Source organism: Mycteria americana, chromosome 10 (genome assembly GCF_035582795.1).
Source record: "Mycteria americana isolate JAX WOST 10 ecotype Jacksonville Zoo and Gardens chromosome 10, USCA_MyAme_1.0, whole genome shotgun sequence".
NCBI lineage: Eukaryota > Metazoa > Chordata > Aves > Ciconiiformes > Ciconiidae > Mycteria > Mycteria americana.
Window position 1 is genome coordinate 19,113,351 of NC_134374.1, and position 14,421 is coordinate 19,127,771.

Genomic DNA, 14,421 nt, shown 5'->3' on the forward strand with positions numbered 1-14,421 from the left:
CCGCCCTGTGCGCCTCCGCGCCGCTGAAGAAGGAACCGCCGGTGACCGCGGGCACGCAGCGGCTCCCGCGGCGCCCCAAAGCGCCGGTGCCGCCCGTAGCTCCCGGGCACCGGGGCGGGCTCGGCGCCGCGGGGCAACAGGCTCCCGGCGCGGCGGAGCCATCCGCGCCGCCCCGCGCGGCTCCGCGCCCCGCTCCCGCTCCCGGCCGCGCCGCTCCGCGGGCCCCGCCCCGGCCCCGCCCCGCCGGCCGGCAGCGCGGCTCGGCGCGGCCCCATTGGCTGCGGCGCGGTGCGCCGGCCCCGCCCCCGAGCGCCCATTGGCCGCAACTCACCGTCGCCCGCCCCCGCGCCGCCCGCCCCCGCGCCGCCCGCTGGCGCTCCGGACTGCGGGCAGTGGCGTGCGGCCGCCGCAGCGAGCGCCGGCGGGAGCGGGCTCGGCTCAGCGCGGCGCGGCACGGCTCGGCACCCCGCTCCAGCTCCAGCTCCAGCTCCAGCTCCAGCTCCCGCTCCCGCTCCCCCACGCCATGCCCGGCCCATCCGCGGCGCCGCCGGCTCGGAGCGCCTGAGCGGGCGGCGTTGGCGTGGGCGCGGGGGACCGCGGCTCCGGTGCCCGCACCCGCCCGCCGCCGCCGGGGCAGCCCGGCGGGCGCTGCCCGCATGAGGGCGGCGGGCCCCTGAGGCGGGCGGCCAGCGGCCGTCGGGGCGCGGCGCGGCGCGGCGGCCGGAGGGGGCGGCGGCGGCGATGGGGGCTCTCCCGGCGCTGCTGGGGGCCGCCTTGCTGTGGGCCGGCGCCGGGGCCCTCGTCAACCTCAAGTACTCGGTGGAGGAGGAGCAGCGGGCCGGCACGGTGATTGCCAACGTCGCCAAGGACGCCCGGGACGCCGGTTTCGTGCTGGACCCCCGGCAGCCCGCCGCCTTCCGGGTGGTCTCCAACTCGGCCCCCCACCTGGTGGACATCAGCCCCGGGTCGGGGCTGCTGGTGACCAAGCAGAAGATCGACCGGGACCTGCTGTGCCGGCAGAGCCCCAAGTGCATCATCTCACTGGAGGTGATGTCCAGCTCCATGGAGATCTGCGTGATCAAGCTGGAGATCAAGGACCTCAACGACAATGCGCCCAGCTTCCCCACCGACCAGATCGAGCTGGAAATCTCGGAGACGGCCAGCCCCGGCACCCGGGTGCCGCTGGAGAGTGCCTATGACCCGGACTCGGGCAGCTTTGGTGTGCAGAGCTATGAGATCACCCCCAATGACCTCTTCGGGCTGGAGACTAAGACGCGGGGCGATGGGTCCCGCTTTGCCGAGCTGGTGGTGGAGAAGAGCCTGGATCGCGAGACCCAGTCCCACTACAGCTACGTGATCACGGCGCTGGACGGTGGTGACCCGCCCAACTTCGGCACGGTGGAGCTCAGCATCCGCGTCATCGACTCCAATGACAACAACCCGCTCTTTGAGGAGCCGGCCTACACCGTCAGTGTGCCCGAAAATGCCCCGCCGGGTACGCCGGTCATCCGCCTCAACGCCTCCGACCCGGACGAGGGCACCAACGGCCAGGTCCTCTACTCTTTCCACAGCTACGTCTCTGAGCGGGCCCGGGAGCTCTTCCAAATCGACCCCCAGACTGGCCTCATCACGGTGAGTGGTGCCATCGACTATGAGGAGGGTCACGTCTACGAGCTGGACGTGCAGGCCAAGGACTTGGGGCCTAACTCCATCCCTGCCCATTGCAAAGTGACTATCAGCGTCCAGGATGCCAACGACAATCCGCCCCTCATCAACCTGCTCTCTGTCAACAGTGAGCTGGTGGAGGTGAGCGAGAACGCCCCACCGGGGTACGTCATTGCTCTGGTGCGGGTGTCGGACCGCGACTCTGGGGCCAACGGGCGGGTGCAGTGCAAGCTCCTGGGCAACGTGCCTTTTCGGCTCCAGGAGTACGAGAGCTTCTCCACCATCCTGGTGGACGGGCGGCTGGACCGGGAGCAGAGGGACCAGTACAACCTCACCATCCAGGCCAAGGACAATGGCGTCCCCTCCCTGCAGGCCACCAAGTCCTTCACTGTCAAGATCACCGATGAGAATGACAACCATCCCCACTTCTCCAAGCCCTATTACCAGGTCATCGTGCAGGAGAACAACACCCCGGGGGCCTACCTCCTCTCAGTCTCGGCCAGGGACCCTGACCTGGGCCTCAATGGCAGTGTCTCCTACCAGATCGTGCCCTCCCAAGTCAGGGACATGCCTGTCTTCACCTATGTCTCCATCAACCCCAACTCTGGAGATATCTATGCTTTGAGGTCTTTCAATCATGAACAGACGAAGGCCTTCGAGTTCAAGGTCTTGGCAAAAGATGGGGGTAATCCCTCTCTGCAGAGCAATGCCACTGTCAGGGTGATCGTCCTGGACGTCAATGACAACACCCCTGTGATCACGGCCCCGCCACTGGTCAACGGGACCGCGGAGGTGTACATCCCCAGGAACGCGGGGGTCGGCTACTTGGTGACGGTGGTCAAGGCAGACGACTATGACGAGGGTGAAAATGGCAGACTTTCCTACGAAATGGTGGAAGGAGACAGAGGGTTTTTTGAGATAGACCAAGTCAATGGAGAGATAAGGACCACCAGAGCCTTTGGGGAGAACGCAAAGACAGCCTACGAGCTGATCGTGGTGGCTCACGACCATGGAAAAACGTCTCTCTCGGCTTCCGCCTTGATTTTGATATACCTGTCTCCAGCCCTGGATGCCCAGGAGTCCATAGGATCTGTTAACCTCTCCCTGATTTTCATTATTGCCCTGGGGTCTATCGCAGCCATTCTTTTTGTCACCATGATCTTTGTGGCAGTCAAGTGCAAAAGGGATAACAAGGAAATCAGGACCTATAACTGCAGGTAAAGACATCTTTGTTTCTGTGCACCTGCCGGGTCTGCTTTGATTATTGCCGGCACAGTTACTTTTCCATTCGCTGCTGTATACCTGGGGGGGGGTGGTGTTAAATTTGCTTTGGGAACAAAAGTGAGGTTCACGGCCCTCTAAGGAAATTGCCTGCGAAGCTTTAAAAAATTGTTCTCTGGGAGGAGAGCAGAAATCCATGCCGGGTAACGAATCGACTTGATTGTGCGGCTTGACAATCTGTTGCAGCATCCCTGATTTTACGCGCTCCGTCGCAGGAAGGGGGGAGAACAGTTTTATAGCGGCATGGCTGGTTCCCGTGGGCAGCCCCCCGTCCCCAGTGCAGCTCCCCGGGCTCGGGGGGGGGGAAAGCCCCCCAGCCCACCGCAGCATCCCCGCAGCAGACGGGGCGAGCGGCCGCAGTGGCATCCGTAAGCCCTCGCTCGCCGTTCAAAAGAGCTATTGTGTGCCCGCTGCGGCTCCTCGCCACGGCTGACGGTGGGGCCAACTGGAGAAAACAGTGGTGAAAATCATCCGGTCGCCCCCGATGCGCCGCTCCAGCACCCAGCACGGCGGTTGGGCTGGGAGCGATGGGGTGAGGGAGGATTTTTGCAGCGCTGTGTTATTTTGCCCTGGCTGAATGCGTGCTCCCGGGTCCGAAATGCCGGAGGGGAGGTCAGCCCCGCGCCCGGAGCCGCTGAAAGGCTGATAGGGGAAATCCAGTCCCCTGAATATGTAACAGCCCGGCGATTATTGTCTCTCTTTTACTATTCTCTGTGTTACACAAGTTAGGAGACAAATGCTAACCACACATGAATATCAATCAGATGCCATAAAAGAGCAGCTGCAATGCCTCATAAATGGTTTAATCCTGTTACTAGTGAAATAGCCATGACTTCTCCATTCCTTCGGCACCGAGTCGTTTCAGAGGGGAGGGATGGAAATTAATTTTGCTCTACCTTGGAAACGCACGCTGGCCCCCGGCAATTCTGCGGCGCAGGGGGATGTGCGGTCTTTGAAGTTTTATTTACCCAGAAATAATGCCGGAGAGTTTGGTTTTTACACCCCGTTTTCACAGCGTAAAGTGCGTTTATAAGCCTTTTTGCTCGATGGGGGAAAAATCGTCTGCAAATAAAGGTCAGTCTGTGCTGTATTATGGGATGTCTAGCTTCAAGTGAAAGCTCATATACCAGATTTCTTGCCAGCTCGGCCCATTAAACAAGAATAGGACCTGAATGGATAAAAATCACGTCGTGGTGGTGCCCCTAACAGCTTCACACATATGTATAAGCCCTGCGTTTCCTGTGACGGCTTAGGCATTAATGAAGTGCAGTTTAATTAAATAATTGGTCAATAGAGAAAGGACAGCAAAATGAATGCCTGCAGGAAATAATTGGGCTCTCTCATTGCCAAACTTAAACATTTAGGTAAACAAAACAATTAAAGCTTCATCAAGCATTGTTAGACGAGTCAGCAGCATATAGATTGTTGGCACAACAGAAATCCTTGCCTTCCGCTGATTTATTTGCACGCTCAGGGGGATGCACGGGCTGTTATCAGTGTGCATCTGAGCAGGAGAAGTCAGCTGCAGGGGTAGGAAAGCACCAGGTAGGCTCAGCAGCAGCTGTGACCGTGGGGCACCCTCTCCCCGCACTGGGTGCGTGCCTTTAGGCTTTGCCAGTGCCTTATTTTAGAGGTTCTTCGCAACAGCTGCTGGAGAGTCTTCATAAAATGTGTTAATTTATGAGGCACATAAGGTTATATGAGAGCTGTTCGACTTGGTGGCATTTTCATGCTCAGGCAATTAGCTTTCTGGAACAAGAATATTTGTCCAATATTTGCCTTTCTAGATAAACTGTATTATTTATTCATCCCATTATTTCTGTTGCAGCTATTGGATTTTTTTTCTTTTTTTTTCTTTTCTTTTTTTTTTTAATGCTGTTATCATAACAAGAAGAGGAGCAAAGTCCCGACTTGCAAATGTGTATTTCTGACTGTGGGTAGCATTCGATGTGCTTCCCTGGGAAATACCGAGCTGCCCAGCGCTGTGCATGCACAGATTCATCTGTGGGGCATTGGCTGGGGCTGTGTTGCTCCCTATGGAAAGAGGGACTGTGGCCCCAGTCACTCTGAGCCGAGCACACCCGGTTAATGCAAGGTGCAGTCGTATTTGTCATTATTTGCTCGGGTGGTGTTTTACGATAACTTTTTTCCTCCGGTGTTTTGCAGAAGGCATTCAAGGCACTTCATCAGTTGATTCTTTTGGCAGGTGGGAAGCAAAAGGGAAAAGAAAGGCAGAGAAAAACAAGCTTGCAGTAAAAAAAAAAAAAAAAAAAGGTCAAAAAGGATCATTTCTCTTTGCAAAACACAGTTGTTGTTCTCCGATTTCTAGAAGACAAAAGCGTTTCCCAGCAGAAGGGGGTGTGCGTGTCGGGGGGGCGAGGGAGGAATAGGATGCAGTTGGAGAAAAGATTTCGAGTTATCAGGTATTATCAGGAGATAGTCAAAATACCAGCAGTTTGGATAAAGCATTAATAAACAAACAGCCTTTGGAGTGTGAGAGAATAGAGCTTGCCAGCTAGGACTGCTTCTGGGTCTGCCTTATTTACTGCTATGGAAAATGAACTGGGAAAAAAAATCCGCTATTCATTTTGAATTTTCATTACGGGGACCAAATTAAATCACTTTTAAAATCCTTATTATGCATGGAAATGAATGCAGGTACCCTTTTCAGTTCATGGATTTTAACATCTCCATTTTTCTCTTCTGCAGGCTGGACTTTACTCCTAGTAACTAAATATCAGCAATTATAAACACTAGAGAAAAACAGAGGCATTCTCCCTTCCCATTATTTTTCATATTTGACCTGAAAGCATTATACATATGAAAATAAGCTAAAGACCGTGTTGTGCCACCAGACCCAAAACATGACGTAATGTGCATGACTAAGAAGCCTACACGGAGATGGGGGCCAAGCCCTCCGGGTTTCTGCATGTGTATTTAGCGGGGCAGGGTTCGGGATGCTCTCAGCTAGTCATTTTCCTTCTGTCCCCCAGAATCGCAGAATACTCCTATGGGCACCAAAAGAAATCAAGCAAGAAGAAGAAAATCAGCAAGAATGATATCCGCTTGGTACCGCGGGATGTGGAAGAGACAGATAAAATGAACGTTGTGAGCTGCTCCTCTCTCACTTCATCCCTCAACTACTTCGACTACCACCAGCAGACCCTGCCGCTGGGCTGCCGCCGCTCCGAAAGCACCTTCCTCAACGTGGAGAGCCAGAACAACAGGAACGCCGGCTCCAACCACATCTACCATCACACCTTCACGGGGCAGAGCCCCCAGCAGCCCGACCTCATCATCAACGGGATGCCGCTGCCAGAGGTGAGTGCGGGTGGGCAGCCCGCGCCCCCGGGGCATCGGTAACAGGTTTGCACGTGGACCGCGGCGTGGGGGTCTCTCGGTATAAGCGCTGCTGAAACGAGCGTCGAGCAAACAGGCAGCGGTGGTCTCCGCGTGTCCAACACCCGGGGCGAGGGAGCAGTGGAGGATAGGCGGGGGGGAGCGGCGGGCACCCCGCTTGTGGGTTCTGGGGCAGCCCTGACACGTGGTCGTGGGTGGATGTTTCACCCCCAGACGCTGCAGAGACCCCCAGAAGTGCTCAGGCAGGGATTCCGGCATGGCTGGCCAGGCCAGGCTGCCTCCGTGCTGCCGGGAGGCTGGAGGTGGCTGCTTTGCAAGTGGATTTTGAGTGTGGTGATGTCAAGGGAAGAGACGCTCGTTGCCTTCACCGGAGTTTTTTAAAAGGTTGTGTCGGTGGCTGTCGCTCTGGAGGCAGCGGGTTGTGCTGGGGATGCAGGCAGCGCAGGATGCCCCGGTGTGACCGCCCGTGCGCCTGGCCCGGTGCTGTCCCCTCGCCGTGCAGGACGGGCACGCACCGGCCGGCGTGGAAGGGATGCGCGGTACCTGCCGAAGGCAGGGAAAGGGGCTGCTTCGATCCACGCCGTCCTCATCAGGTTCTTCTAATTCATCGGCTTTCCTGTACATCACAGGCATCATTTAATGTTGCTTGTTTGTCTCTCTTTGAATTATTGTTTGGTATTAAGCAAAACAATCAAAGGTTTGTCATGTTTCCTGCTTTGAACAGAATAACAAAGCTGAAAAAGCAGCTAAAATATTTATGGCTTGCTCTGTTTTGCGTTCAGTGTGCTGGTGTAAATGCAAAACGATGCTGCTGAAGACAGTGGAGCTGCTTCAGATTTATCCTTGCGCTATGGAGAGCAGAGCCTGGCCCTCTGCGAGAGTCTGCAGGGCTGCTGGAGAGGGCTGGTGCCGGCGGGCCCGATGCTGCAGCGTTTGTACTGGCAAAACGCTCGTTGAACCCTGGTGTTTAACCTCCACTGAGGCTACAGAACCAGCTCCCGAGAGGTCACATACCGGTGTCGGCCCAGTTCTGGGGTGCTCCCAGCCCAAATGCTGGTTGCTCAAAGCAGAGGCGCAGCTTTTAATGACCAGACGGTCGGGAGGGGGTTGTCGGGATCTCCGTGACAGGTCGTGGGCACTTACCCGCCGTCTGCCCAGCCTGCGTTTTGAGCCTCTCCTGCCCTCGCGTGTGCAGGCTCCTTGCCGTACGGCATTGCCTTTTCAAGGTTACCTGCTGAGATGCTGCGAGGAGGCAACTTCTGCACGGGTGCACCAGCACAGCCCAGTGCAGCCGCCTGTGGCTGCAGGGCCGGGAGCCCGCCTGCGTTTGGGAGGGTATGTCGGGGGCAACCAAGCGCTGGTCCCGAGAATTAAAGCTCGATTTAACTTCTGGTGTCGGTTTAAAAGCTGTAATAGAGTTTCTTAGCGATAACTGAATGGGAATGACCTGGATATAAGCACTCATATATTATACTTGCATGGATCCAGCCATAGAGCTGAGCGGGCTTTGCTGCTCCCAAATGCCCCGATGAGGAGAGGCAGGGACTTTGCATCTGAGTCTGGATGGGAGCAGTTTGGGATAAGCCTGTCTGGTCAAGTAAGGCAGAAGAGCTGCTACCAAAGCCACCTGCTCCTTGTGCTGTGGCTGGGCAGGCCAGGGGTGGGAAACACCACCCTTCAGCTATTAGGGGATCGCCATTGATGCTCAGATTTGCCCCTGCTCTTTGCGGAGTACCAGCTGGGGCTCAGGGTGCCCAGCTGCCTGGGGGACGCATCCCAAGGCTGTGGGTGACCAAAGCTGTTGGGATGCTGGGGGCAGTGATCGGTGAGGAATTCCTGCCTTCCTGGAGCTGTGTCATTTGGAGAGAGGTCTCGGGCATGTTTCTGCCTTGCTAAGGGCACCGAGCAGTGGAGCACTCTGTCAGCCTGTGATTCACTGCCACAGAAAAATTCAGTCATAAAATCCATCACACATCGTCATGAGCCAGAAGTGCGTGCCGGCAGCAGGAGGTCTGCGGTGCTGGGGAGGAGGGGAGGACCATCGGGAACATCATAGCTCAGCTGATAGAGTTAACAGGCAGGTGCAGGCAGAAGGCAGTGCTGCCCACGTTCCTCCCCGACACAGCAGTTAGCCTGGGGCCCGGCAGGATGGGCTCTCCAAAGACCCCCCCTGCCTTGTGCATCCTCGTGTGAGGGAGCCGGGACGCCTGTCGCTTCTCCCCGTGCCTCCAGCTCGCCCCATTTCCCCATCACTCGTGCAGGTGGGATGCACTGCGAAGAGCTGGTACCTTGCCTGGAGAAATAAATTTGTCTCTTGTAACGAGTGCCATGGAGTGTCAGCTTAAAACGTGCTCTCCAGCAGCCCCGCGAGCACGCAGGAGGGCAGCTGACGGCTCCCCAGTCCTGCTAAGGGACCAGCAGCTCTGGGGTGGGTGCTCTCGAGGAGAGCAGCATGTCCTGGCAGGGGTCTGCTCGCTCCCTGGGGATGCTTTTGGACAAAAGGGCAGGGTCAGGGCATGGGGAGGAGAAATCCCCGCTGGAAGCTGCTTGGAAGTTTGGTTTAGGGTGGGAACTTTTCTTTTTTTTGGCAGAGAGCCTCTGCGTAATGCTTCCAGCTGTTGCAAGGGAAGTTATCCTGCTGGTGGTGTGGGTTCAACTGGCTCCTAAAAATCCTGAGGGTGAGGAGTCTCAGCAGTGACCAGAGTGACAGCCCTGGCCTGGCATGCAGGGTGACACTGAGAATCCCTAAAAGATGCTTCCACGGAGGAGCATCGCAGCCCTATACCCACCGTAGCCCGTCGCTGCCTTAGGAGGTGCTATTGGTGCGATGATATGCTTATAAAGCCTGCTATTGGTACACCTCCAGGTTATGATGATTTAATAAATTAAATTCCTGCCCAAGTCTGGAGTTTCCAGAGCCAAACTGTTCCCTGCAGTGCATCCAGCGGGACTTTGTCTGGAATGGTTTGAAGCACCTCGAGCGACGAGGCCGCCGGCATTTCCCCCGGGAGCCTTTACGAGGTGTCAGCATCGGGGAGATATCGCTGCTGCTTCACCTGGGAGTGACTTTTCCTAATGGGAAGGCAAAGCATCGGTTGATAAAAGATAAAATATGGAGGTAAATGTGTCGCTGGCGGTGTCGCTTAACATATGATGGTTGTGTCTGGGAGTAAGCGATTGCCTCTGCAGATGCGCGCGGTCCTAGCAGCGGTGGATTTGCAATGTAGCTGGTCTTTAATGTGAGGCTCATTTACTTTAACAGTCAGGAACCTTGAAATAAAAGTCCCCAAGGATGGGTTGTTTGTGGAGCTTCAGGAGCTGTTTCCTCTGCACCGTGGCGGCGGTACATGCGGTGGCAGGTCTGGGGCTGGTGCTGCCGTGCCCTGCCAGCAGTAATTGGGTTCGTCAGTGCTCCCCACCTTTCCCCGCTGATCCAGAAAGGATTAAACAGCGGCATCTGCGGGGGCTGCAACCCTGCTCTGAGGATGCAAAAAAGTTTGAGACGACCCTTGAAAAGCTTTTTCCTTTGGGTGGGGGCTGGGATCGGCTGCCAGCTCTGCTTGTGCCAGGGCACGGCTGCCAAGAGAGCATCAGGAGGCAGCGGGGAACGTCCCGGGGGGATTCTGGCCCCGCTGGGGTTTGGTAGTCCCTTGGGTGCTAGGGTACCACTCGGGGACTCCTGCCCACGGCCTTTTAGCATCCTTGTGGCTGTAGGCAGCGATGGCAAAACGCGTTTGCGAGCAGCTCTGGTGATCGTGGCTGACAGCGGGAGGCTTGGCCCCCGTTAGTATTTTGGCTTGTTTTGCAGGAGGGAGAGTGGGACATGTTGGAGCTGCAAGGGCATTGCCGGTCAGAGGCTTTGCTGCTGCCGAGGGCTTTTTTTTTCCTCCTGCTGAGCCGGAGGAGAAGTCAGCTTTGAAACCAGAAAGGCTTGTTGTCAGGTTTTGCATGTATATTACTGGAAGTTGTACCAGGAGATTAAAAATCAAAATTAATAGGAGCCATTAGGCAGCTTCCTTGATAAAAATGCACGTTGCATTGGGGTGGTGTGGAAAACGGTCTGAATGCCGAGCTTTAGGATCCCTGGGACACGACTTGCATGTAGAGCAGCCACCCTTGGGTAACACTTACATGCCTGGATTTTGACTTCATGGTCTTAAAAGAACACAATGTGCGTGTAATGGCTGCATCTGTGTTTCAGGGACAGTTCTACATCCAAAATCTGCTCCACTTTGGAAAATGGTGCCGAAGCATCGTGTGCTGCCCCGGGACGGGGAGCATCCCACGGGGCTCGGCTGCTTGCTCTGCCCCTCGATCTCGCCTGGGGCCACAGTGGTGGCCGGTCCCCGGCAGGACCCAGCACGGGAGAGGCGAGGAGGCGTGAAATGGGAGCAGGCGAGCCTTGTTTGAGAGGTTGGACGTCCAAAGGTGGAATTAGCATGGAGGTTCAGGACTGACTCTCTCTGGGGGTCTGGGATGGCTCCGTTGTGGCAGCGGCAGGGAAGGGAAGCAGCAGCGCTGCCGTTACACCGTAAGCAGGGTGTGGGTCGGGCATGGCCCTGCTCTGGTGCTGCTTCCGTAAGTCCCGCTGGAGAAGGTCAAGGTGGAGCAGCCACCCATGCAGCAGGACCCGAGTGCCCCGGGGACCCGCATGTCCCACAGCTCCCAGACCCGGGTCCGGCCCCGGGGGGGTTGTGGCCATGGTGATCCGCCGCCTCCTGAGCTGGTGGCCGCCATCAGTAAGATGGGGAATTACTGGTTTTAGTGATAATCCTGGTCTAATCCCCCAACCTTGATACACTCCTGCGTAATCCTCACTCACACTGATTTCATTTGGGCTCCTCGTGGCAGCGGGGATTATTTGAGCGAGCAACAGTTGCAGGATAAGGCCCTGTTGGTTTCAGATATGCTTTTTACTACCTGGAAAGCGTTCTCCGCACTGTAGGAAATGGTTTTCTAAGCACAATAGAGCAATTTTCGTTTCAGGCGGCACCGGCAGTTTTTGCTCTGGCTATCTGGCGGTGTTAACTAAAGCACATTTCTACAACACACAAAGATTTTTGTTTTGTAAGAAATGAAATCAGCGTGGCTGTTCCTCTTTCTCTGTCATTTCTCTACTTGTCAATTCTTTCTTCCCCTCCAGCTTATCCTCCTCTACTCCGCTAGCCTTAAAAAGCCCCCAAAGTGTCTGTTATAATCACATTTTGTGTGTTACAACCAGAATGAATGTGCTCACTTTAATATGCTGGGTTTGAGGAAATCAGTTTCTGTCTGGTATAACAGACAATTTGTTATAAACCATGCCATTTAGAAGTGAAGGGCCTTGCTCTAGTGTAACGCTGGGGAAACGTCACGATACATAATTGGAAGGGATTTGGCTTGCTTCTGAGTAATACTGTGTATAGAGCAGGAGGGAAAAAGAAAAAGGAGATGATTTCTAACCTGGAGAAAGTTTGCGGTGCTGAGACACGCCAGGCTGTTGAAATAAGGCTTATTTTCAGCAGAGATAATAATTAAAGCGTTATCAGCGATGCTGCTCGACTAGTCGGAAGGCTGACTTCGCAGCGAGTGTTGCCAGTCTTGCTTTCTCCTTGGGAGGTCACTGTAACTCAGCACTTTTTTGTGCCTGCGATGCGCACCGCGATGGGTAGGCACAGGTCACGGCTCTCCTTAGTGCCTCTGCGCTTCTGTGCCTGTGCGTGCCTGGCTGGGAGCTGGCGGCAGCCTTTATTCTCCCAGAGCCCACCGAAGAGGAGCCATGCTTTCGGCTTCAGATAGCGCCTGGTCATCCCCTCCCTGGGGAGAGCTCGCCGGTCCCTGCCGGGCAGCCAGCGGGCACGCTGCGCCTCCCGCGGGACCAGAGCCCGCGGGGCGGGAACCCCCAGCCTCCCCGGATGCTCTCCCCGTTCCCTCCAAATCTGCCCCGACATCGCAAGTCCCAGCAAATCCCCCGGCTTAACTACTCCCGGAGTGCTTTGTGTATCGTTGCACGTTCCCTGACCTCCCCGAGCGTCGGAGGCCGACGTTATGGAAATCAGCGGCTTTTTATTCCGTTCCGAGGTCAGCCTAACCAAATTATACATCTCCTAATGTAATTGCTCCAAGCTCTCCGTTTGGAAAAAGTCATTTGAATACCTTGCAACAGAGATAAATACGCCAGCTCCCATTCATGTTTAACCACGTCTCTCACTGATGGCCACGCTCGCTGCGCTGTGTCTTAGGCGAGCCTCTAGTTCAACATGCTTTGGCTTTTGTATCGGTGATACGGGGCTGTGACCCCGTCCCGGCGCTTCTGGGGGTTTTCCGAGGGTTTTCCAGCCTGCGGTGAGGTCCCGGCTGGGTGGGACCAAGGGGGTTTTGCTGCAGGGGTCCATGGAGGAATTGGGGCCGGTGTGGGATGTGGTGGCAGTGGCCAAGCTGTATTTAACAGTAAAACCCCTCTCCTCTGATGGCAAGACCTATAGGTAATGATATAATGATTATATCGTTATATATTACATGCTGTATTTATCATATATTATCTATTATATACTATATGCTATATGATATGTACGATATACTTATAAGGATATAAAAAGTGTGTATAGAATTATTATATATTGTACCTAATTATGTAAATAAGTGTATAATATGCCATATAACCATGTATATATATAATTTGTTTTTATGCTACTGGTTTGGGTTTTATGGTTCACTTTTACTGAAAGTAGAGAGGCTCCTCTTGTTTTCCTTTTAGTAAGTTTTAATTTCTGATGCATATTTCTGCTGCATAACTCTTACTTGTTGAGTCTATCAAAAAAAGCTCCTGCAACTATATTTACATGGCAGATAAGAATCTTCCCTTAAATTAGGAAAGATTTATAGTAAGGTTTTTTTTAAATTACATCAAAAGGGTGGTCTTGCATGCTATTTATGGCCCTTCTTGTAGCAGTTTCCAAGTTAGCTCCTGTTGTATTGAGTGATTTGAACTCTGCGGTTTCTCCCTGTCATTGACTTTGCATAAAGCACACGCTGCATGCAAAGGCATCGTTAAGGCCAAGCAGCACGTCACCTTTGAATAACCTTATCCGCATCTGCTCGGCGCTCTGGAAGAGCCGTATTTTCCAGCTGCCATCTCCTGAAGTCCCTCCTGCGGGCTTTGAGCCAGAGAAGCTCCTCAGCCAGGTGGCCTCCCAGGTCCCCCGGCTCCTGCCCTCACCGAGGGTGCCCCGCTCGGGTCTTTCCTAAATTCCCACCAGCCGGCAAGGGCAGAGCCCTGCCCACCCTTCGTCCCCTGCCCGCCTCCATCCACGGGCTCTGCCTGCCGGCTCTCCAGCGATCAGCCCCATCTCTCCTGGCAGACCTCCCCTCTCGCCCCTCTGACGGCGGCTCCCGCTCTCGTGCGAGGGCTCGGATGGGGGGACCCCAGCCCTGCCCGCTCCCCCTTCCCTGCCAGGCTGCCTACGGGGCCGGTCACGGCCTTGCTTCAATAAATGATTAGATATTGTTCCCAGTAGAGGCTATAGTTGAGTTCCAATCATTTTCTGTTAATTAAAATGCAGGATGGTCTTATTTGTAGCATAAATAGTTGTAATCTGTGTACTTATAAGTGTAATTTTAATTTAAATTAGAGCGTGCTCTGAATTGGCGACGGATGGGGTGCTCTGCAGGCAGCGCTGCCCTCGCAGGGCTGCGGTATGGGTTGTCTCCCGGCGTCCCCCGCGGTCCCAGTCCCCACCGTCCCCAGGAGAGCATCGCCCAGGGCTCGGCAAAGGGACACTGAGCCCCTTGACAGCTCCCAATTTTGCTGTTCCTGTTGGGGCAGAGCTTGCCCGTGGCACCCATTGGAGGGTTTGCCGGAGAAGAGACCGCAGCATCGTTGCTTCAGTGTCTCCCTCTAGTCTCTAGCCTAAATTTGGAGTGAAGTAATGGCTTATGTCAGCTGGACAAGTGATTAGTACTTAGCCTCGAAGCGACTCCCTGTTTAACACGGAATTACGGTGAGTTCTCGTTAGGCTGGCGAAGGCTTGAGGTGGCTAATGCTGCGGCGGACAGCCGTGCATGGCAGGTATTGCACTTCATACACCCTCTGATGGAAACCCTCAGCACGCTGCGGGTAACGCCAGCCGCTCCCCC

The 14,421-nt window shown here is 55.3% G+C and overlaps 1 protein-coding gene across 4 annotated transcripts in view; it reads left to right on the top strand.

Moving 5' to 3' along the window:
* Nucleotides 1–493: 493 nt before the first annotated feature.
* The window catches only part of PCDH19 (protocadherin 19), a 59,190-nt gene continuing 45,262 nt past the window's right edge, over nt 494–14,421 (top strand). For all 4 annotated transcript variants that reach the window (XM_075513522.1, XM_075513523.1, XM_075513525.1 and 1 more), the window contains exons 1-2: nt 494–2,882; nt 5,940–6,267. In XM_075513522.1, the coding sequence (XP_075369637.1) occupies nt 742–2,882; nt 5,940–6,267 (2,469 nt within the window). In that variant the 5' untranslated portion in view covers nt 494–741. The remainder of the gene's footprint in view (nt 2,883–5,939; nt 6,268–14,421) is intronic.